General features: G+C 37.2%; 1 protein-coding gene across 3 annotated transcripts in view; it reads left to right on the top strand.

Moving 5' to 3' along the window:
• The window catches only part of SMARCA2 (SWI/SNF related, matrix associated, actin dependent regulator of chromatin, subfamily a, member 2), a 115,914-nt gene that overhangs the window by 15,639 nt on the left and 76,143 nt on the right, over positions 1–24,132 (top strand). For all 3 annotated transcript variants that reach the window (XM_059491720.1, XM_059491721.1, XM_059491722.1), the window contains exons 3-9: positions 3,498–3,621; positions 13,114–13,443; positions 14,286–14,387; positions 15,838–16,087; positions 21,013–21,139; positions 22,403–22,576; positions 22,795–22,968. In XM_059491720.1, coding sequence (XP_059347703.1) covers positions 3,498–3,621; positions 13,114–13,443; positions 14,286–14,387; positions 15,838–16,087; positions 21,013–21,139; positions 22,403–22,576; positions 22,795–22,968 — 1,281 coding nt within the window. The remainder of the gene's footprint in view (positions 1–3,497; positions 3,622–13,113; positions 13,444–14,285; positions 14,388–15,837; positions 16,088–21,012; positions 21,140–22,402; positions 22,577–22,794; positions 22,969–24,132) is intronic.

The raw sequence follows: 24,132 nt of genomic DNA, 5'->3' as shown, positions 1-24,132 counted from the left end.
CAACTGTGTTTAAGAAAGAATACTCAAGAAGTCTCTCAGGGATACTGCTAAATGGACAAACTGTAACAGCCTCAGAGAATCCTGTGGAAGTAATACTTGGAAGCTGAAGGATGTTAAAAGAAAGCATTGCTACCTTCCTTGCCCTAGTCTTACTTTTCTTCTGCATCCGCATAGAAGCTCCTCTGGGGAAGAGTGAGGTTACCGGGTTTTAGTCTGAATTGATCAAGCTTTTGACACAGTCCCCCACAACATTCCTCTCTAGATTGGAGAGAGATCGTTTTGATGAGTGGACTGTTGAATAAGAAAGTGGTTGGACAGTCACACCTGGAGGGTAGTGGTCAATGGCTCAGAGTCCTGATGGACACCAGTGCCAAGTGGTGTCCCTCGGGGGTCTGTATGGGGACCAGTGTTACTTAATGTCTTCATTAATGACATAGGCAAGGGGACTGAGCAGGTTTGCAGATGATACCAACCTGAGTGGTGCAGACAATGTCTGAAGGATGGGATGCCATGTAGAGAGATCTGGAAAAGCTTGAGAAGTGGGTCCATGGGAATCTTAAGTGTTTTAACAAGGTGCTGCACTGGGGTTGGGGCAGCTCCTTGTACCAGCCCAGGATGAGGATGAAAAGATTGAGAATAGCCCTGCTGAGAAGGGCTTGAAGGTGCTGGTAGATGAGAGGGTGGACATGACCAAGCCATGGTCATGTCCAGCCCAAAAAGCCTCATGTGTCCTGGGCTGCATCCAGAACAGTGTGGGCAGCAGGGCTGCATCAGCTCTGGGCTCCCATAACTTAGAGAGGACTGAAGAATTTACAGAAATGACATTGTGTTTAGATACCTTCTGTAATTTTTAACCTGTGGCATAGATTTAGAGTTATCCTCTAGCTCTGTAACTATACAGTGATTTAGAAAAGTTACCAAAAATAACTGTTCCTCAGTTCTTATAGGCCACTGCTGTCCTCTGCTGAATTGTGTTCCCTATTGTATATGGTTTTTTCATAGCCAGTAGAGGTTCTTCTGTATGAAATACATTCTTGTATGTGCCAGTCTCTGCATACATTTGCAATTATGCAATCATTAAAACTAATTTTGACTTCACAGAAGTTCATGCCACCTTCATCTTTTGTATTTTTGCTAGTAAAAAGCTGATTTATGCGTTCTAATAAATTTAGTTTTCAGTTTTTTCACCACATAAGTAAATACACAGATGCAAACTCCTTTCTTGCTATATGTGTAGTCTCTCCTCCATTAGACTTGAAGCATTTCAATTTGCTACACTTGTTTTTGTGGCTGTGTTTTTTTAATAATACTTTCTTTACAAAAATCCGTTCTTTTGATCAATGATCTCCAAAGAAGCATGCCTTGAATAAAAGTTTTCTTCCATAGTCATGTTACTACCTCTCTGTTCTTGATTGATTTTTTTAAAAAAAATTCCTCTGTCAAAGGCCACATACTTGCTTTTCTCTGTGGCTCTTTTTTAACTGGCAACTCCATCCCCATGCTCTTTATGCTAGTACTTCTGATGAATGCATGCTCTGTGCCTTCTTACTCCCACCCAAACTGTTTGCGTTCCCAGAGGTTTCATGGTTGCCACCTTTTAGTGCCGTGAAACCCATCCCTGCAGTTACATATGCCACAAATGTACAGCTAGAGACTTCTGTTCTGGAGATCAGATCAAGTTACCAGCAAGTATCCTCCTCTTGGTAGCCATAAAGATACCATGGCAGCCAGCACATGCCATGACAAAATACGAATGCATCCAGCTTTATAGGTGTTTTGGTTTCTGTAATAGTCATCTCATGCAGACAGAATGTGAAGCAAGAGTTTTCTTCTGCACTGGCTGTCTTTGTAAGAAGGGATAAAGAGAGAGGGAGGGATCTTCATGCCTCAGAAAAGGGCACTTGGATTTACTTGGTTCACAAAGTGGAACTATTTTTAATGTGTCAGTCATCTGTGCGTACATTTCTACACCATAGCCCAAGTTCTTGTATTTAAAAATAGCTTATTGAGTAGTATGTATTTTTCTGATACAGTTTCTTTTCACAAACATTTTTACACTCTCATGATAATTAAATGATTTAGTGAAACATGAAAAATCTATTTTATTTTTCCTTTTCTATAACTTTCCTCCTTTTAACTCAAACTTCTGATAAGAAAAAATGATAGTGAAATCCTTAAGAAATGCTGAATAACAACAAAAAATTCTGTGTGTTTAAAGGTGTTTTCAGTCAAATCTGATGATTGCAATTGAAAGTAAAAATTTTATGTGAAGGGTTTATGAAAATTGAAATTTAGAATTATTTTTTCTTTTGTAGAAAGGGTGACCTTTGTTTAGTTTTGTTGAAATTTAGTCATGTGCAACAAATTACTCAAAAATAAGAAATGTGACACTTCTTTTCTATGAGCTGATGTAGCTTCCTGCACATTTGTTTAATTAGCTTCCTGCATTTTCCACTGGAATAAGTTATCTTTAGTCTCTTTTTAAAAAGAAGTCTCAATAAAGAGATGTACATTTAGATAAAACAGACCACGAGGTCTCCATTCGCAGTAGTGTTTGCAAGAGCAGCATTTAGTGTGCATGCATGCGTGTGTTAGAATGCGGCAGAGCTGTGTATTTCTGTAGAGAAGAGCTAAGTGATTCCAGTCCCTTCCTTCCTAACACAAAGCCTTACAGAGCTCTAAGTTAGAAGTTAATTAGCTTAATCCTTTCCATAGTTAGGAATATGATAGAAGTTTTGCTTTCATGGAAAACTTCATTGTTTCTTGGGGACATCTTTCTTCCAATGTTACTTTTCCCTTGTTTTCACTTTCAGAACTCTTCAGCTTTTATTATGGAGCCTTTTTCAGTGCCCAGAATGTCTTCAGCATGTTTTTCAGACTCCAGGCTATATTTTCTACACTCTCTGAGGAGAGCACTTGGAACTGTTCTGTGTCTGAAGTACCATGGGAACTCTAGTTTTAGAGGAGTGTATGAGGGGACAGGCGCTGTAGGGAGCACAAGTATTGTTTTCCCTTCCTTGACTGCCTATCCTTGTTTTTGTTACTTCCTGCAGTGTCACCCTTGTTTTTGAAGAGAAACAATGTTGAGACATTCCAGTAAAGCAGTGACTGAAAGGGCAAAGTTTGGGCTAAAAATAACTCAAGTTAAGCCACAGGCTCTACTTTCATAAGTTAGTGTATGTTACACTGCTTTGTAATATGAGGCCAATACAGGTTATGTGTTTGTATTTGGACAGTTTGCCTCCCTGCCATTGCCAAGAAGTTCATACAGGGAAAAAAGGCAAAAAGGAAACAAGGGACAAGCAGTCTAATAGTGTTCTGTGGTTCCCTAAATATGTGATTTCAGGGCAGAGGTTCCTGGGTTTTATTTGTTTTGAATGACTGCTGAAAGAAGTTCTTCCTCTTCATGTATTAGTTTAGATTTTGAGTTAGTCATTCATATTTTTAGAGTGGATTTATACACTATCTCTCTCTAAATACTTATCTTGTTTTCACAGTCTATGGATGGCTTGCATGAAAAAGGAATGGTTGAAGATGTTCACTGTGGCTCCATGAAGAGTATGCGACCTCCTCATCCTGGAATGGGTCCACCTCAGAGTCCAATGGACCAGCATAGCCAAGGTTTATCCATAATATGCATGCTCTATGATTTTGGTGCCTCTTGTTCCACAAAGAGCCTGTCATTCCATATTACAGATTGCCAGTTATTTCCCTTCAGCTTTGTTTGGAAAAGCTGAACAGAGCAAGGCAAATAGCTGAATTGCTTTGCTTGCTGGAGTATCCATTAGGCATGTATTGGAGAAAAGCTAAGGTTCAAGTCTGTAGCTGGGGCAAGTCCATCACAGATTTCAGTTTGCATCTCTAAAGAAAAAAACCCATCAACTTACTTACTATCTTATGTGGCTGCTGTGAATGTAAGTACATTTTAATATGATTTACTATCATCAAGTGCTGATCAATGTACTTTCCAATGGTTTTTATGCCAGAAGATAGAAACTCTTTTTAACATATCGCTATGTGCCTTCTTTGTGTCTGTAGGTTGGAACATAAAAGGACATGCATTCTATGAGCAGCTTCGTATTCTGGAGATTTAACTAGAAACACCTGCTAGTATTAATAAGTTCAACAGCAGACAAAACTTTCTATGTTGCATGCTTAATTATCTTACAACAACTTTTGAAGAATCCCTGATGATATTAGACTCTTGGTGTGACACACTCTGTACAGATCTGTTAGGAGGTGGTCCTGAACTTCTTTGTGCTTTTCAGTGGTATGTGACTGAAACTCTAGTGTGTAACTTGCCAGCTGAATCCCAGTCTGGGACCCAGATAATTAGAAAGTAATGTTTTTCCACTAAACCTTTCAGTATCAATTTAGTAAAATAGAACTGACTTTGCAGAGACAAGTTCTTCATTAGGTAAAACTTCCTCTTTTGTTCATTTCACCAAAATGTAAGCGTGATCATCTGGGAGACAAATTTTGCGTGTCTTTGCACTTAGAGGACACTTCTGCTTAGGATGAAATGAAAGAGCATTTGGTCTAAAGATGAAGATGGGACAGTTCATACATTATGTACTGAAAATGCAGGAGCATAGGTTGCAAATGCTTCAAATACAAGTAGCTTCTGAGTTGTTTTCTCCTTTTCTGTGCTGCCTCAGGTCAAATTTCCAGGTTATTTTGCACTGTAAAAAGATGATTGATTGTATTGATGGTAACTTTGTCAGGATAGATACTACAGATTCCTACTCTCTTTTTTTGTATGCCAGCAACTGTTACAATGTAAACAGAGATTACTAGAGTTATGATGTGGAGCAGGCTTTTAAAAGAAGTGGTCAAAAAAGTCTCCCGATGTTCTAATATTCCAGATACTTTTTTTTTGACATTATAGAGGACTGTTTTAGCTTTCATTGACTTTGTGTCTCCATTTTTTTTGTTCTTACACAACTGTCTTTTCCACAAAAAAGTGGTGATGGCACTTGATGCTGTTCTGATACTTGCTGGGCAAAGTCCCATCTACTAGACTTGTAAGTTTTTGCCATTAGTGTTGAGGTCCAGGGTAGAAAACCAGGTTCCTTGATAGCCTGTCAGCCTATTAGATATTTTTTTATCTGATTTCCCACAACATTAGAGAAAGTAGCACACTTGTATTTTTACAAATTTTCTGGAAATATGCAGTATGGTTAATGACAGTTTACCCATGCCAAAGGGTTTACTGCCAGAGGTAAACTGTTTAATGACAGTTTACTCATGGCAAAAGGACAGAATGACTTCTCTGAGAATCCATGGGAGGATGCCTGGTAACTCTTGAAGTCCTGACAGAATCTTCGGTTGGGTGTGGTAGAAACCAAGGCTTACTATAACGTTCACTTCTTCATGGATGTCTGATAGTTGAGCTTACAGTACACGGTTGTGTACAATTTTTAACAATGTAAGTGTCAAGTAGAAATCATACCTCATTAGTTCTAGGTCTGGTTTTTTCATGGGTATTGTTTGTAGTCCTCAAGTTGAAGTAGATAAATATGCACTAATTGATGGTTTTGGGGGACATTTGAGAGAAAGTAGCTGAATAAGTCCAAAACCCCAGGACAGGGATTGCTTTAAATTTCCCCATTAATTTGAGAGCTTAGGAAGAATGGCCGTGTGTCATTAAATATTGTTGTAGGTAAAATAAATATTGTCCCTCTTTATGGCTTTGGGATGTTGGCTGTAATTCAGACCATCAAGAACAGTTTTCTGGAAAAATCACAGAATCATAGAAACATAGTATGGTTTGGGTTGGATGAGGACTTTTAAAAGTCATTCTGTCTCTGTTCCCTTTTGCAGTGAACAGGGTCATGTTGAACAAGATCAGAGCCCCATTGTTCAGAGTTGTTCAGTGCCCCATTGAAAGTCACTATGAATGTTTCCAGGGATGGGGTGGGGCATCTACCAAATGTTCTGAGCAATCTGGCCAGAGTTTCACTACCCTCATTAAAAAAAAAAAGTCTTCCTTACATCTAAGTCTGAATTTATTGACTAAAATGATTCCGTCTTGTCCTGTGGTACTGTCCTTGTAAAAAGTCTCTTTGCAGCTTTCTTTTAAGCCTCATTCAAGTATTGAAAGGCCACAACAATGTCTCCCTGGAACCTGCCTTTCTCATGAGGAACAACCTCTGTTCTCTCTGCCTGTCCTCACAGGAGAGCTGGTCCATCTCTCTGATCATTGTGGCTTCCTCTGAATCCTGTCCAACAATTCCATGTGCTTCCCATGCTGGGGACTCCAGAGCTGATGCAGCCCTGCAGGTGGGGTCTCAGCAGAGCAGAGCAGAGGGGCAGAATCCCCTCCCTGCCCTGCTGCCCACCCTGCTCTGGATGCAGCCCAGAACGCCATTGGCTTTCTGGGCTGTGACCACACAACGACAGCTCATGTCAAGCTACTTGTCCTCCTGTATCCCTAAGCCTACTCAGCAGGGCTGCTCTCAACCCCTTCATTCCCCAGTATGTATTGATACTAGGGTTTGTCTTGACCTTTGTGCAGAACCTTGCACTTGGACTTGTTAAACCTCATGAAGTTCAGGTTGTCACACTTCTTGAGCTTGTCCAAGTCCATCTGAATTGCATAAAGTCAGCCTTTAGCCCGACAAATTTACTATTATATATTACGTAAATATGATACTACTGTATTATTTTTATATACTAGTCAAACTAGCCTGTCATTTTTCTGGAAGCCATAAGCTAAATTCCTTCATTAAAATGTCAACTGGTCTGATACAGTATTTGTACAGTTGTCAGGAAAAATGATCTTAGCCCACGTATGGGGCTTCTCTGTGCATTGTTAAAGCCAGTAGCGTGATGATTGACACAACCTTGTCTGCCTGGTAGAGTCGTAAAAATTCCTTGGCTTGTTACTGTATGATACTGTGATTTAAGACAAAGATATCACTAAGTAAAATCAATATAATCTGCATTAAATACATTATGATAATTAAATGACAGATTATAAACTTAACTATAACTAGAAGATGATCATCCAATTGTAGATTTTTCTAGTCTTTTGGAAGTCTGTTTTGGTTGAGTGCTGTTCAAGGTATTTATGATCTGGAAAAAAGTTTGAAGTCAGTACAAATAAAAATTTTATATAACACAGAGGTTTAGCAGTGAATAATAAACAAGTTGGTTACAAAGGCTGATCGGAATCTGAGAAGAATGTACTTATTTTTCTAGCACAGGTTTTAGTACAGCCAAGAGCCATGCATGTCGAGGAGCGAAGTAGTTTGCTGTGTAGTAGTATAAACTGTGTTATAAAAAGCAGTCTATACTGCTGAGAGGAGTGTGTTTGTTTTATCCTAGAGAATGTTAAGCTCCATTTTTTAATTTGTCTGATGAGAGAGTTAAAAGAATACTTGATCAGTCTGCACATTCCCAGACAGTAAAAGGGTTTGTAAGTGATGAAGCCATTAAAGGAAAAAAAAAAGAAAAACCAGTGTATTTTGCTATCTGCAAAATTGCCTACAAACTGTTTGAATTCAAAATGTGTTCAAATAGCTGTATTTTACTTAATGAAGATATTTAACCTTTGGAACAAGGATTGCCCAAGTATTTGTGGAAGGTTTTGTATCATACAAAAGCTAAATCAGCACTGGATGTCTTTGTCATCTGTCCCATAGACCAAAGGGAGAAGTTTGTTTAGAGGTCAAGAGCGCTGGTCTGTTTTGGAAAAGCTAGGTAGGCTATTGTAGCTGTAGTGGTCCCTCATTGACAGAAAGCTGCCTGTTCATGGGCTCCAAGATTCTGAGAAGGACTGGTAAGCTAGACTGGGAAACAATGTCCTTAAATTTTTTGACAATGACAAGATGGATAGTCTTCATAAAATGCTTCAGTACTTAGAAATCTGGGTGGAGTACTTGTGATGAATCCATAGGCTGTTGTCCTTCTGTATGCAGTTTACAATGGGAAGTGGTCACAAAATGAGTTTTCATTTAAATGCCAGATGTTCCAATAGCAGTCTTTTTAGTCTTTTTAGTAATTTCGTAAAAGAGGGAAAAATATTTGTATTTAAGTGCAAAAGCAAGATTTTTTAATAAAATATATGCTTACAAAAGTGCGTGATAAATTAGAAGTAAATTGACAACTGCACATGCAGTTGTAGATATGGTTATGTAAATCAAGCATACATTTGTGAATGAAGAAGAGAAAGTTGATACAGAATTTTGGAAGTAATGATTCTTATGTTAGGAAATAATTAACTATCCTTTTCTGAGGGGAAATGAATTATGAGCAAATCAGAAACATTTGAAAGCTAAATCTGCAAGAACTGTGTCATTTTACCTAAGTGCCTGTTCACTGGTTGTATGGTAATTACTGTTCTGAGATTTTTGCATTTTTTTTAACCAACAGTAGTTACTAAGTTAAGGTATGCAACTTTATTATTTAGTTTCTCTGTTTATTTTTTTATTGGTGCTCAGTGAGATGCGAGTCATGCAGAAAGAATGTTTTACTAGCTCAGACAGATCATCACATTTTTATTGTGTACTGCAATAGGATGATTTTCAGAAGTCTGAATATATGGGAGAAAATACTATGAGTTGGTGTATTTCTCCTCAGCAATTGCTCTTTCCAGTCTTACTACCAAATTGGAGAAAGGGTAACATTCCTGGCTAGTTTTGGTGACAGATTCTCTTTTCTTGAACTTATGTACAGTGATGCTCCTGTTTAGTGCTAATGCCTTTGTTTTGATGCTAACAGGTTAAATGAGTGGAAAATGCATTGCTCCAATTTCATATTTAGCTGTTTAAATAGTAAGCTTACTACATGTTTCCGATTTTGAATTTGGTTAGAAACTGTCTTCCGGCACTGTGAGTGAACTGTGGTGAATTCTGCAGTATTTATATGAGGAGTATGACATTTACTGTAAAAAAATATTATCCAGCAGATTAAAATCATGGTTAGAATTGACTTTTGAAGGGGATTGGATAGAAATTTGAAAGACAAGCCAATTATTTATATAAAATAAAATACTTCTATTATAAAAACTTCATGAAAATATGTAAATGAACTGGAATAAACAATTTCTGTGGTTTTCTGTGATTTGTAAAAATTAAATGAAGTTACTGTGATACAGCAGTGAAATACAGGCAAATTTGAATTGTTCTGCTGTCTTTTCTTGCTGTTTGTAAGTGGAAACATAAGGGCTGAAGGAATTTAGCATTCTGGGACTTGATCTATATTACTTTTTATTAGTCATGCAGTATTTGTTGGAGTTAAAGAGACATGCCATTTTCTAACTTCTAGAATTCACAAATATACTGCTGCTTCAGAGGTAATGTTCATTGTCCCTACTGTTCTTAAACTAGTTGCATTTCCTTTTCTGAATTCATTCAGAATTTTAAAGATGAGGAAAGACCTGCCACCTTATTCTTCTGCCTGCCAGTGTAAGACCTTTCAACAGTTTTATTTCTGCAGTCCTAGTTGTAAATTACTTGCACACATGACCTCTCTTTCTTCTTTGTTCAATTTCACAGTAACTGGTGTTAACCCTGGCCACACTACTGAGAGGGAAATTTTATGTTTGCTTGCCTTAGGAAAGTTTGTAGCCTCAATCTGACATGGGCATACTTTTCACTGTGTTTCAAAACACTGTGCTTTTGTCCTGTGTGTGTGTATTTGATTCTTTTTCTTTGTTTTTTAAGCTAACTTCAATTGATGATTGAAGTGATAGTTCAGTGAGTTACACAGCTATATTTCTTCAATCCTGTCTATACCTTCCAAATCCAAAAATCTTCTTACAGTCATATTCTTGAGTACAAATATACCTTTTCTGTTGGTTTTAGTATAAAGATGTGACCTATATGTTCCTCAGACACTTTCATTGTTTAAGACTTAGTAAATTGTAGCGGCAGTTCAAAACCTCTGTTGAACATTCCAGTGTTTGGACTGCTAAAACTTTGAGTTTTTTCTGTATCTTTACTAGGTTTTTGAATTAATTTGTAGGTGTTCTTTCCATTTCATTATAGCATTAAAAGTGTTGAAAAAAGGGTCTAAATTTTTAGCACTCTGATTTTTCAGCTTTAAAACAGAAAAGAAAGATGTTATTGTTTCTGTTATCTGAAGTGAAACAAAAAACAATTAAAGCAGAAACATTGTGTACACACTGCCCTCCAACAGTACTTGGAGAAGCATTAGAACTAGGATTTCTTCCAATGTTCATACTGTAAATAATATACATTGTTTATGATGTGCTGTGTTGTATTTTTGCTGAACAAGTTGATGCCAAAGTGCGATTAAATATGTTTCTGATTATGCGTTCAGTTAGGAAAACTTGAGAAGGGCTTCTAATGAAGCCTCTTCTATAACCCATTGAAGGGTTATGGGAAAGACAGGACTCTCCTCAAAGATGCACAGTAAAAGCAGAGAAGTAATGTTTACAAATTGTGTAAGTGAAATTCTGATGGGACTTAAGCAAAAGGAAATCCAGCATTACAGTTAATAGGAGTTACCGTCATTTGAGGTTTTCAGAGCTCAGTTAGACAAAATCTGGGGAAACCTGATAAAGCTTAGAAATTACCGCAGTTTAAAATTACAGACAGGGTTGTTTGGCCTCCCTTTCCTGGTATTCTCTGTGTTGTTCAGAAGTGTAGGTTACTGTTGTCCTTTTATGGTGGGACAGTTTTAGGGGATGTTCTCATGTGCATGCTTTATCTGTGTTAGAGTCTATGTGTAATAGGATAGGAAAAAAGCAAGTAGTATAAACACTTTATTGGGACAGGCTTGTGACTGTATCTTTTTTTCACTATCATAATATGAAAATTTTCAGACATTAAAGAAAAATTTTCATATAGCATCACAAAATTTACATTGTGTAAATGCCACATTTTAGCATCTTTACAAGAAGTTTAGAAGGATTTTGTTCTTTCCTGACTTCATGGAATGTTTTTATTCTTCTTCTTGCCAAGCACAGTTTTCCATTATTAAAAATGCTAATGCAGAGAACTTGGAGTAAGAGAGAAGGTACAAGTAATAAATTCATAATTGGAAAGATCAAAAAATGTCTGCTTTTGAAAACTCCTCTTTGCAAAACTTAGTCACAGACTTTGCAGCTTGAACTGTCAGGACTGAAAACAAATATTCAACATCTTAAACCACTGTTTTAAACTTTGTAGTCCAGATGCATTTCAAGGTTTTGAGTCTGAAACATATCAGTCATTAAGGAATTTAAAACTTGGGCAGTATAACTTGAGGAGGGACAGAAACTGTTTTTTCAAAAGCAGTTCTGAAAACAATGTCATTCCAGTTAGGTGCCATTTAAAGTAAAACCTGAGATTTAGAAATGTAATAATGGATAAACATTGCAATAAACCTCACTTTGTAGTATAAACCAGTAATGCAGTTGCATAGTTTTTTGTTTTGTTGTGGTGTGATGGCTATTTTTTTTTAAGCAGTGTGCTCAGCAAGAGGGATTTGTAGCTTACCCTCTTCTCTTAAAATAATAACGAGATAAAAGTAAGTTATGGATAAGTGGAATAAACTTGAGTTATTTATCATGCTTTTTATCACCAACAAGGGATGTATAGACAATTTTTATATTGAACTAGTATATAGCTCCAGTAGTTCTAACTTTTTAATGTCTCTTCCTTTTCTTTGAACTTCTGCCCTCATTTTTCTCTTGAACTATATAACTTCTCTTATTCTTTCCAAAATCATCATCTTTTCCCATGGTCATCATCCTTAGTTTGAATGTTTCTATCTTATCTGATCTTTTCCTATCACAAATCCCCTTTTCCCCACTGTTCTTCTATCTTGTTTTGTTTGGGGTTTTTTTAGGAAAACTGAAATCCTTTCTTCTTTTTCTTCTGTCTCATACATTTACAACCTTTATTTAAGTTGAGCACAAGTTTCAGTTCTTTGGCACTCTGATCTCTTCGCTGGTTAAAGTTCTAGTGACTTACAGCTCCTGTCATCCCAGAGTTGAGAATGAACAGTGGAGATTACTTTGCGGTTTTGCCTATGTTGCCTTTACTGAAGGGTCAGTAAGAAAAGTGAAGCTAAAGAGCGAGCAAAATTTCTTTTGTGGTCTGTACTACATATAGACGAAATAGAAGTTGTTTCACTTTAATGTGTCAGTAAAATTGGGAAAAGAGTAGTTTGGGTGTCACAGAATCATGAACTGTATCATGTTCTTTGGAGTTATGATCTTTGGCTGTAAACATGGAATATGAAAATGAGCCAGAAGAGTTTTAGATTTTTATGAAATTTTTTTAGACTTTTCCAATTTGTGAGAAGATTATTTGTGTTCCACAATACCAGAGTGAAGTGAGTAAATATTGTTACCTCTTTTTCACTCTTGGTGGATGAAATCCCCAAAAATTAGGTGTCTGTTGTGCTTTTTGGAGCTCAAGAAAATATGTAGTAGGTGTAATTAATGTTCAGAATTAAAACCACTTTTCAAGCGGTATAGTAAGATATAAGTGTTGTTCATTTCAGAACTGTGATTGCTCTTGACATAGTCTTCAGCAGCTTCTTCAGACAGTGATTTTTGTGCTTGCAGTTGATGTTCCAAGTTGTTGAGTATCCAGACGGCAAAAGGTATTCAATGTGCCTTGTCTGGCTCAAACCTTTAATCTGTATAAACTAAAGAGTAGATGTGCGGAAAGTGAATACCAATTATTTCTACTTTTACATGTTGCTGAGTGTTGGCAAAGAGGGCCTGTGGAAGTGAATAGATATTCCTTGATGTATGTGCCTCAAAATAAACTTAGGCTATTAAGCTATAAACTAGGCAGACTTCACTCCATGTGTTCTACAAAGCAACATTTTTCCATAGTTCTAGTAAATAACACTATAACCCCAGGCTTCTGTATATTTCATGTTTTAGTTTGTCTTACTCCAAATATACAGGTAATTGTTATATTTAGGAATTATTGGACTAAATAACTGTAGTTCTTCTTAAAGAAGAGCTCCTGAGTCTGTCTTGATATCGCAGGGAACTTTGGATTGCATTTTTGTCTTCACAGAAAATGCTACAGCTATCCAGACCTGAGAGAGATACTTTTATACTTTATGTACTGTTAAAATACTGGATGAAATTCAGGTTTAACTAGCAGAGTGGTAACTTTATGATTCTTCTACCTGTTCTAGGTTATATGTCTCCACATCCATCTCCACTCGGAGCACCAGAACATGTGTCCAGTCCAATGTCTGGAGGAGGTCCAACACCACCTCAGATGACTCCCAGTCAGCCAGGACCCATTATAGCAGGAGACCCACAAGTTATGAATCAGCCTAACAGAGGGCCTTCCCCTTTCAGCCCTGCACAGCTGCATCAGCTGCGGGCTCAGATTCTAGCATACAAAATGCTGGCTAGGGGTCAGCCCTTGCCAGAAAACCTCCAGCTTGCTGTCCAGGGCAAGAGAACCCTGCCTGGCATTCAGCAGCAGCAGCCTCCCAGTGCCTTCAACAGGCAGGCTGGTAAGTGAGTCTTTGGTAAAAGTCATTGCTCAGGTAGTTCTTGAAGTTCTGCCTGTGATAGATTAAGAAATGGGTGCTGTGCAGGGCTGTAATTTGGACCTGTGTTAAGCCTTAGCAAGTGCATGAAACACATCTGTTATTAATAGGATATTGTCAAAATAGAATACTAATAACTGAAATAGAAGTTATTTCACTGTGCTGTACTGTGTCTGTCCTGGTATGCTTGACAGTTTTTGAATGTTAATTGTACTTTACTGATAGCAATTCCCCTTGTTTTTCTTACGGTGAATTTTCAGTCTCCTGTTGCTATGCAGGAAAGTAGATAAATAATCTGGATCAAGTTGACTGATTATTTAGGTTGTTGAAAATAAACCACATACAGTGTGCTGTTAAGTGCAAAACATAAGAAAAAGGAAGTGTGCTTACTTTTTTCTCACAATGGTGATAGATGTTGCAGTAAGGTAAGCAAGCACATTTTGGTCCTAAGAAAACTCTTACATTAAACACCCTGAACCTGTTAGTTTCTGAACACTTCCATTACTGAGTTTGTGTTAGAATCAAGGGTTAAGATGATATTGTTTCTTAAGTTTTAATAATGTCACTGTTCACTTCATTTTGGTAGATGTGGCTTTGCTACCAATTAAGTTGGGTTTTTTCATGAAACATGATTTTAGGTATGTGTTTTACTTTCATATGTATTAACGATAAAAACTACTTAAATCCTTACTTAAAGAAGAAAAGCACTACTTGCCTGAATAGACTAGCATGCTAGAAAACAATGATTTTTGAATCTTGGAAATAGTTTGTGTTTCAGCAAATTTTATTCCTCTGTCAAATTGCAGGTATTGGATTACATGCAATGAGTGGCGCTGCTGCTGGACCAGGGGCTGCACCAGGGATGCCTGGACATACAACTGCCATTACCCCTAAAACGTGGACTGAAGGTATAGTGGGAAAAGGATGTGGGGAAAAGTAAAAAGGAAAGGTAAAAAGTTGTGCAAGAAAAATATTGTAACTTCTACTGTGTCTAAGATTTTAATCAAGGAGAGTCTAACCTTTTATTCATATGGAAGAGACCCACATGAAATTACTGCAATTTTTAGACAGACTGAACATGAAGCACCTTTTTACAATCAGAATGAAATCTGTATGTTTTCTGAGGAACATGCATAAAACTTAATAACTTATGTTCTGAGTATACTTAATTGTAGCAAGCTTGTCTTTCACCTTTGCTACTCTAAAAGAAGTTCTTAAATCATGGTAGAATTATGCTGTTGCCTTCTGTATATTTTGTTCTTTTGGAATCAAATTGCTTTGAAGGATCAGTGCAATCTTTGAGATCAAATGAACGCTGCAACTTTTTCCCCCATGTCTTCAAATATATTTGTCATTCATTGCAGTCATTCAGCTTCCCCGATTCCCTGAGAACTGAGGTTGCCCAGAGGCTTTTGATGGGCTTGCTTTTTCTTCCTTCTTATAAGCTGAAATGCAGTGTAGCTGCATAAAGAATCTACAGCTTGTGCTCAAGTTCCTTTTCTGGAGTTTGATGCAGATGTGTGAATGACAAATGGTGATCTCTCTATATTTCAGGTTTGGTTTGAATCAAGGTTGATTGCAAGATTGCAGGTGTACTTTACAGTTGTTTTCCCTAGCTTAAGTGACTATAACTCTTGAGATAATTAAAGCAGAATATTTATTTTAGCAATGTCTGTTAACAGTGAATTCATGAACATCTGAAGGCATGGGTAACTTGTCATAATGAAATTCTAAAATCCATGACCTTTAGGGACTGTAAATGACAGGTACCATTTTCATGTTAACGGAGGTGTTGCTTTTCAAAGTGATTAGAATAATTGAGTTTCTGATATTTTAAATGAATAAAATTTATAGGAGATCATAGTGAAACAAAAGCTATTTATATCTGGCAGGTATTTCTGAATACAGTTGAAAAATTTTCACATGGTTATCAAGTTCTGGTAGAGGTCTGAAATCAGACCTAGTTCTGCTTGTTGCTAGGTTGTGGTTAGATGCTTTCTTTTAACAGTAAGGATAGTGAACAAGAGGCAGAATGAGGTCTTACATTTGGAGGAAGTCAGTTCTACAGCTGTTTCATTTCTGATGACACTAGAATTAAAAGTCCACAGAAATAGCAAAAGAAATGGCATTCATTATAAAATTTCATGTGTTTTGTTTTTCTTTTGGCCATTTCTTGCAATGTATGGTATACTTGCATTTTAGTATGCCTGTTTCAAAAACAGAATGTAATCTCAGTGTGCTTTTTCTGGTGATTTTGAATGTTTACCTTACCTTCATATCTTGTATTCAGAAAGCCATCTTGATTTTCTTCCTGCTTTCCATATTTCATGTTATGAATCAGTACTGTTCATGTTTCAGGCCAAGCCCCAGATATGAGCGTCTCCAATGCACAACAAAAGCTTCCAGCACCAGCCCCTAGTGGGAGGCCTTCTCCTGCTCCTGCTGCCGCCCAGCCTGCTGCCACCATGCCTGGGCCCTCTGTACCACAGCCCCCGCCGGGACAATCTTCACCCATTGTCCAGCTGCAGCAGAAGCAGAACCGCATCAGCCCTATCCAGAAGCCACAAGGACTGGATCCTGTTGAAATACTCCAAGAACGTGAATATAGGTAAGAGTGAATAACAAGATGAAAATTATTCTTGTTTTTCACATCCTTAACTGGAACTCCTTGCAATTAGCTACTGTAGTGGTAATAGTGTAAACAAAGTTTCCAGGGAAAGGCTGTATTACCAAGAAGTACACAAATATCAAACCCAAGAATTACTTAATTCTACCCCAATGATGAACTAGTGAAGCATAGTGGCAGTATCACAGGAAACCATTTAAGTTTAAAGTGAAACCAATTTTGTGTTCAAGGTTTTCATTATTATAAAAAAAGGAAAGTTAGAAGAGAACAGAGACAGCCAAAAGGCTGAAGAGTTAGTAACCACAGCAAAAGCACATTTTATGAATATGATGGATTTGTCTGGACAGCCAAAGAGTGAAGAGAATAAGAAAGTCACAGGCAAGATTAGGAAAAAAGTATGCCAATTAGGAAAATGTATACCCGTTTCAAAAATTGCCTCCCGAGTGTTCTGTTTAGATGATGAATTATATTTGTTAAAAAGTATAGGGTAGGACATCTCTTTTGCAGTTAGAAAGAGACTTCTTCCCTCTTCACAACATCAAGGCTATTTAATAACTGACCTTGAGAGTCTGCCAGGCAGAAGGGTTTTGACTTGCACCTAAAATATGTTCCTGATGATTATCTGTCAGAGGAAAATAATTGCACTCAGAGTATTACCTGTTTTAGTTTCATGATGCATTTGCATTGTTACTTTGAGTTTGTAGAGGAAGGTAGCCAAAAGGGATGGTGATCTCACAGAAGACTGGTTTAACAACTTTTGCTTTATAAAGGTAAAGCACCATGAAGTGATTTTGGGTGTGATGCCATGCCCAGAATTCAGTCCTTGATTACAGAAAAGCTGTTACTTTTTGTGTCAGGTATTGCTTAACTAATTCTGCCAGTGCATTCTTGTCGTGATACTGCCAGTCTTATGTATACACCCTGGGACTGAATGGCTGTATCTCTTTCAGCATGAGCAATTAGTATTTTCCAGCATCTTTTTCAGAAGCTTGTAGAACACACCATTTTATGGTTTCAGTTACTCTGTCAGAAGAATTGTAGCACTAACTTCAACCAAGAATCATACGGCCAGTATGATGCATGATGCAATGTTTTCTGCATAAATTAACCTCAAATTGTTGCTCTTCCTGTTTTCAGCCTTGCTCTACTTCACTGTTTGTGCCAAGCTGTTATATCTTAGTGTTCATAAACAGAGGAAAGTAATGAGTAACAAAAAATAAAGCTGATACTTTTAGTTGTAAAGAACCAGTTACAGATCCAGCATGTTAGGTTCTAAATACACTGGTGTTCTTGGCGTAGTGAGATGAAAGTTTGACAGGGATTCTCCAGCAGAAGGATTTTATATTTTATGGGATTTTTATCCTAGAACAGAGAAATAAGATCCCAACCTTTTTAATGTTGAACATTACTGGTGTTTAATTTTGCTTCAAGTTCCAGAATATGTAGACCTCGTGGAAATCTTTTCATTACTTAAAACTGTGTAAGTAACATCAGGCAAAAGTTTTGAAAAAGACAGTTTCACAGCTTCTGTGGTTTGAATGGTGCTGGATTTAGCTTTAATATAGGCAGAAATGTGTCGTCACAATTTCTTAATAAAAAGGGAGCAGAAAAAAGCCAAAATAAACATCCTTATCCTGAAAACACTGAGGTTAGTGCAAGCTTTATGAAACAGTTGGCTCTTGAGATCTCACACTAAACTCTTTTAATAAAGGAGCATTATATCTTGAAAATCATTTGAATTCCAGGTGAATCTCTGCATCCCTGTGGTTGCCCATGGGCTGCAGGGGCACAGCTGCCTCACCATTACCTGCACCATGAGCTGTGGGGGAATCTCAGCTCTGCTGCCTGTGGCCCCTCCTTCTCCACTGATCTTTGTGTCTGCAGAGCTGTTCCTCTCACAGGTTCTCATACAGCTCTTCTTTAGCCACAATTAATCTGCCTAGTAACTTCCCCCGCCCCGCCCCCGTTTTAAGTCTGCTATGGCAGAAGCATTGCCACCATTTTGATTGGCTCAGCCTTGACCAGTGGAGGGGTCTGTCCTGGATCTGGCTGGTGTTGGCTCTACTGGACATAGGAAAACTTCTGACAGCTTCTCACAGAAGCCAGTGCTGTAGCCCTCCTGCTAGCAGTACCTAGCCATGCAAATCCAATATACGTTTTTATAAAACTCTCCTTAATGCTTTCTTCAAAATAAAGTGCTGCTTTTTATTCTCACTGAATAGCTGTCTGAAAGGTAATAATGCCTGTAATTTAAAGTTGGTTTATTATGTTGAAAGGCTCTTTCCACACTCATTCTCATTGCACATTAAAAAAATAATACACTTGGACACTTGGAAATGTCCTGCAGATTGTACACGGTTTCTTTCTGTTATCTGCAAAGTATTTTCTTAGGCATCTTCTTTACTGCCTGGCATCCATGCCAGATAGGTTTGACTGTACAACCATAATCTCTGCTGCTAACCTGAGTTAATGAGGAATGGGTGTGCATCACTTACTTTGCTAAGAAATCTCTGCATACATTCAGTGGCCACTTTCTGCATGGAGGTAGATTGCTGAACTGCAAAGATTAATTTATTACATCTCCTTTAAACAGTGAGATTAGATACTTCAAGTGATTGTAAAAAGATGTAGGAAACTTTTTTCTTTGGATTCTCTTTACCTGACAGCTGTTAGCATTATTCCATGAAAATAACAGCAGTACAACAAACTGTGGTCACATCATTTAAAGACTTAAAGGCAGCAGTGATGAGCGATAGTTCTTCTATTAACTTGACTTGGAATTCTTTAAAAACTCCTGCTTACTACTGACGAAAGCATTATTATAATTACTCTGTTAGTACTATAGACAATACGTATAAATAGTACTTCTGGGAAAGTGTGAAATTAAACTTCAAAGTGTTTTTTGGTTTTTTTTTTTGGTTCATACATAACCCATCTGGTTGTCATTTTCTTTATTCTTCCATACAGATACTATGGATTTTCTTTTACTATTTCAACTTCTATTTTTCTGGACTTTTTTTAAAATAGAGAACTGATCTGAGTTACAATAAGAGTTTTCTGAGGTAATATCTCTACTGACTTAGAAATATTGATGCTTTTGTTTGTATTCCTTACCTTTGACAGGGTTGTTAAAGGAAGGGCAATCACCCACCAAAGCCTTGAACTGTCATTGTTTGTAGCCCAGTGCATTTCAACATACGAAGGAAAATAGTTGAAGGAAAAGTTATCCTGGATATACTAATCTGCTGTATAATTTAAGGATAAAATTTCCTGTGCATTCATTTCTGATCTGCTTTTTTTATCAGCTCAAGTTGAAAAAAAAATTGTTAGCAGTGAAATGGATATTATATGGGAGGGGACTGCATAATATGATGTTGGTACATAATAAGCACACTCTGTGAGCTTTGATTATGTTTAGACATATCTCAATAAAATGTATATTTGGATTTTAGTTACAAATTTTGATGATAGGAATTCAGAGGCCAACCCCCCTTTGGCAATTGCTTGGACTTCTATTGTGTAAACTTTTACAACAGCAGGCATTTTTGTATGTTTTATACCTGAATTGAAAGGAAAAAACCAATTCTGACAGAACTAAGAGGTCAGCGTTTCACTTCATGTTTTTTTGGAAGTGACTCTTACAGTTAGTTATCTGAAACCATAAGGCATGCCAGGGAGAACCTAGATTAACTCATCTGCGTGTATAGTAAAGAAGGAACATTCATTGCTAGCAAGAATGTAAAAAGAAATTGAAAATATGTTCAATATTCAGCTGCTTTAATAAGTTCACAGCTCAAAAGAAAGGTTTGGAAAGGTTGTGACTGCTCCCTTAAGGTTTCATTAAAGTCAGAGAAACTGGGGTTTGGCTATAACTGTTTTCTAGGTGGAGTTTCAGGGGACACACTGCAGCTATTTGGGAAGGGAAAAAGAATTAAAAATAATTGTTGTGATGCAGGATTGCATCCATGTGTGGGTAAGCGACAGGTAGAGCATATGATTTGGAACAGCTTAGCTGCTTTTTTGTAGGAATGTACACTGCCTAGTACATCTCTCCAAGAAACCACTTAATTCTGAAAATTTTACATCCTTAGGTGAACTAAAATATATTCTTACTAACTGGAGTGCCCAGTTGTGCAAAATGTGAGCTTTTTATAGTGTGGTATATAAACTGGAATGAAAGTTTTTCTAGGTTAGAAATAACTCTTCTTGATTTGCTTTTCAGCCTGTACGACAAACATTACTTACCTAATTCTGCTTCAGTTTTTACTCTCTTAAAGATACCAATATAATCTTCTGCAGTAATGAAGCATCACATCCTGTTTGTTGTTCCAGGAAGTTCAGAATTCTTCTGGTAATATTAAAGGCAGAAAAAAATCAAGTTCTGTCTATTAGTCCCTCTCTCTCTCTCTTGAATTTGCAAATGAATACAAAATACATTCTTCTAAAGGAAGAGTGAAGTAGAATTCGATTTGCAGTAGCAGCTATATAGCTGTGAATACTTTATAAACAAACTTACTTTGTCAATAAAATAATGAAATATAATTCCAGTTAATAAGGCAAGTATGGTCTATGTCATCACTGACTACACTGCATAAAAATAATACCCATCAAAGAAGCTTGAAAGCAGAATCCTGAATAGTATGTGTAAAATAGAATTCCCAAGTTTATTTTCACATATCTAGTTCTAGTTGAGAAGAAAAGCCAAGGGACATTTTGATCACTTGACAATTTATTTTCAAAGTGGAAAAAGACACCTAGTGTCATCTCTGCAAAAGCCTGTTAGCTCAGAAAAAACCCCAGAAAAATACAAGTGAATGCCTGAGTTGTACTGACTATTTTTACTATCAAATTTTAGTAATGCCTTACAGATTTCTTGTGATGTCTTACCCAGTTTTCTGGTTTTGTAGACTTCAGGCTCGAATTGCTCACAGAATTCAGGAACTGGAGAACTTGCCTGGCTCTCTGCCCCCTGATCTGCGGACCAAAGCTACAGTGGAGTTGAAGGCACTTCGGTTACTGAATTTCCAACGCCAGGTAATGCCATTTACTTGAGGAAAATTTTCATAGCAGTCACAGGCAAACCTGTTATTGCAGTGAAGAGTAAGCTGGAAAGAGATTTTGGGTTATTGCAAAGTGTAAGCAGATCGTGCATGAGAGCTGACGTAACCAACAAGCAAGTCACGGAAAGGTTAGATTTTATTTTGTCTTGGTAATAAAAATGTGCAGGGGCTACTTTTGTTCCTTGCTTTATCTTCCAGTGTAGAATGTGACTATAGAACTGTGTTTTTCAAAATGAACATGACATTGGTACAAAGACAGAATAAGTTCTGGATAGACTGCAAGCTGATTTTCATCACAGACCTTCTCAACAAATAACTCTTTCTGGACATACTTAGTATTTCCACAAGTCCCTTTGTTTTAATAAAGTTGTGTGTTGGTGTTTTGTGTGGTATTTCTCTGTGATTTGTTTTTCGTATTTCCACTATGCTACAGACTTTGAAAATGAAACATAACAGGATCATACATAAAATATAAGTTGAATAAGTTGAATGTTGAGTGCCTGTATCTGCAAATTAGTTTCAGGAAAGGAATCAAACTGCCAGACTTCTACAGGCCTCTTGCCATTGGCTTTTACAGCTAGTTTGGAAGAACAAAGATGTGATTTGGCAGGTCAGCCAAAATACTTCCTGACAAAAGCCTTGGCAGGAGTTATGCCATGGTGTCCAAGTCTTCCTTCCTTTCTACCCTTGGCATTCATTTATAATGAAGTTTTGTCAGAGGTCAGATGAAAAGCAGCAGGCTCTCCCTGTTCTGCTGCTGGGACTATGGCAATACTGTTCCAAGCTCCTAACCTTTACCTCTCCCACCTGTCTTCTGTACAGCTGGCAGTGAAACAAATTGTCAGTTATGTTCAGGTCCAGCACTAGAAAATGTGTTATGTATGTGGTTCATTTGCATTTTATTTTGATGGTGTAACATCTAGGCTGGCCCCTTTCACTGTGGCAGGACAGTTCTTACCAGCATCTTATAAGGAGGGAAGAAATGATAATTAAAAGTAATTAATGCTTTTGACCGTTCTGAAGGTTAAAGTTTTTTGTTTAGGGTAACAGATGTATCTGTTGCAACTGTATCAATGCTGTATCTTTTCAGAACTATAATGAAAACGGAAGAGGAGACTGCGATATATTTTGAATTGTTTACTTTTTTACTCTGCCAGAGCAGTGTTTAAAGTTGTTTTATTAAGAGCTATTATATTTTTTTGCGTGTTTGTCTTTTCTCCCCTCCCTCCACTGGTAGTTAAGACAAGAGGTAGTAGCCTGTATGCGTCGTGACACAACACTGGAGACAGCGCTGAACTCCAAAGCCTACAAACGAAGCAAGCGGCAGACTTTAAGAGAGGCTCGTATGACAGAAAAGCTTGAAAAGCAGCAGAAGATAGAGCAGGAAAGGAAGCGTAGGCAGAAGCACCAGGTATTTTAACTTATTTGGGTTTGCTCCATGACAGAAATGCATTTTGCTTTGCTGTGCAGATGTTCTCTTTTACATATTTTATTTACCTTTGGAGTTTTTTAAAAAACTCCAAGTGCTGTGATAAGTAATTCGAAGACTGTGAGATCATAACTCCTACATTCCTAATTTCAAATCCTTGCTAGGTCAGACTGCCTGCACTAACTTGATTCTCTTTCTAGGAATACCTGAATAGCATATTGCAGCATGCTAAAGATTTTAAAGAGTACCACCGGTCAGTTGCTGGGAAAATTCAGAAGCTTTCTAAAGCTGTGGCAACTTGGCATGCCAATACTGAACGTGAGCAGAAAAAAGAAACGGAGAGAATTGAGAAAGAAAGAATGAGGAGACTAATGGTAAGAAGTAGAGGAAGGAAGATGGTTATTTTATTTAAAGTTATGTACTGTATCCCTTTAAAATGCTTATATATTTTCTCAGCCACTCCCGTGCATTTTCTTTTTGAAGTACTCAGTAATGAAAAAAGTATAAATCCAAACTACATTTTGTTACATATGTTTCTATTACCAGTAGTGTGATATATTTAATTTAAGTTAAGGGGCCTTCTTTTTTAAGGTTTTTGTATAGAAATATCTTGGTGTTTTTTACTAGCATGAAAACTTATCACTGCCACTTCTGAATAACAGCAACTTAATCTTATTAAGTTCACATATTAACCCTTCTGTATGATTGCAGGGCTATTGGTCCATTTTACAAATAATGGGCTTCGGTTTATTTATAGGTTTATAGTTTGGAAGATTCCAGATGATTAACTTGTTCATGCATTACGCCACAATTTTTACATACAGTTGATTCCACATATAACCAATAGTAGTAACACCTGTATTTTGAGAATGAATACCAGTCAGTTCTACCCATTTAATGCTTTAAATCATACTCCTCACCATTTCATGGTTTATCCTTCCCTTTACCCTCACAGTACCAGCTGTATTATTCTAAGAACAGAGTAAAATGGGTTTATGTATAACCATGTCTCTTCAGAATGCTGTGGAACCAGTCGGAGGGCTGCCTAGATTTTAGGAGTTAAAATAATTCTGGAATTCAAACTGTAGAAAGATAAGTGCATATGTACAAGTATGTCAGTGACTTGGGGTAAAAAAAATTCTTCGAGACATTGGTTAGCTCTGTCTTAACATTTTATTAATGTTTCACCAACACAGAATGAAAGGAAAATGACAAGCTTACTTTGTAACTTGCTGGCAAAAACCAGTAAGTATCTAATACAGGTGCAGATATAAATGCTAGTTCCTGTCCAGAATCTATTCCCACCATGAAAATGGGCTGAACAGTTTCATTTTAAAAATCACAAAATGAAATGCAGAAAAAATTAAATATAACAATGATAGAAACTTGGAAAAGAAAGCTTTGTAAATTAAGAAGTTGTGTAAGAGAATAACAGATGTGTAGGCCCTAGAGCATTTCTTAAAATTACATGGTAATCAGTATTATAGTGCTTTTTTTATAATTGGAGGTCATCATCATCAGTTTGTCTAACCTAGTAT

The sequence above is a fragment of the Ammospiza nelsoni genome, chromosome Z (assembly GCF_027579445.1).
Source record: "Ammospiza nelsoni isolate bAmmNel1 chromosome Z, bAmmNel1.pri, whole genome shotgun sequence".
Lineage (NCBI taxonomy): Eukaryota > Metazoa > Chordata > Aves > Passeriformes > Passerellidae > Ammospiza > Ammospiza nelsoni.
This window is presented reverse-complemented; position numbering and strand designations above follow the sequence as displayed.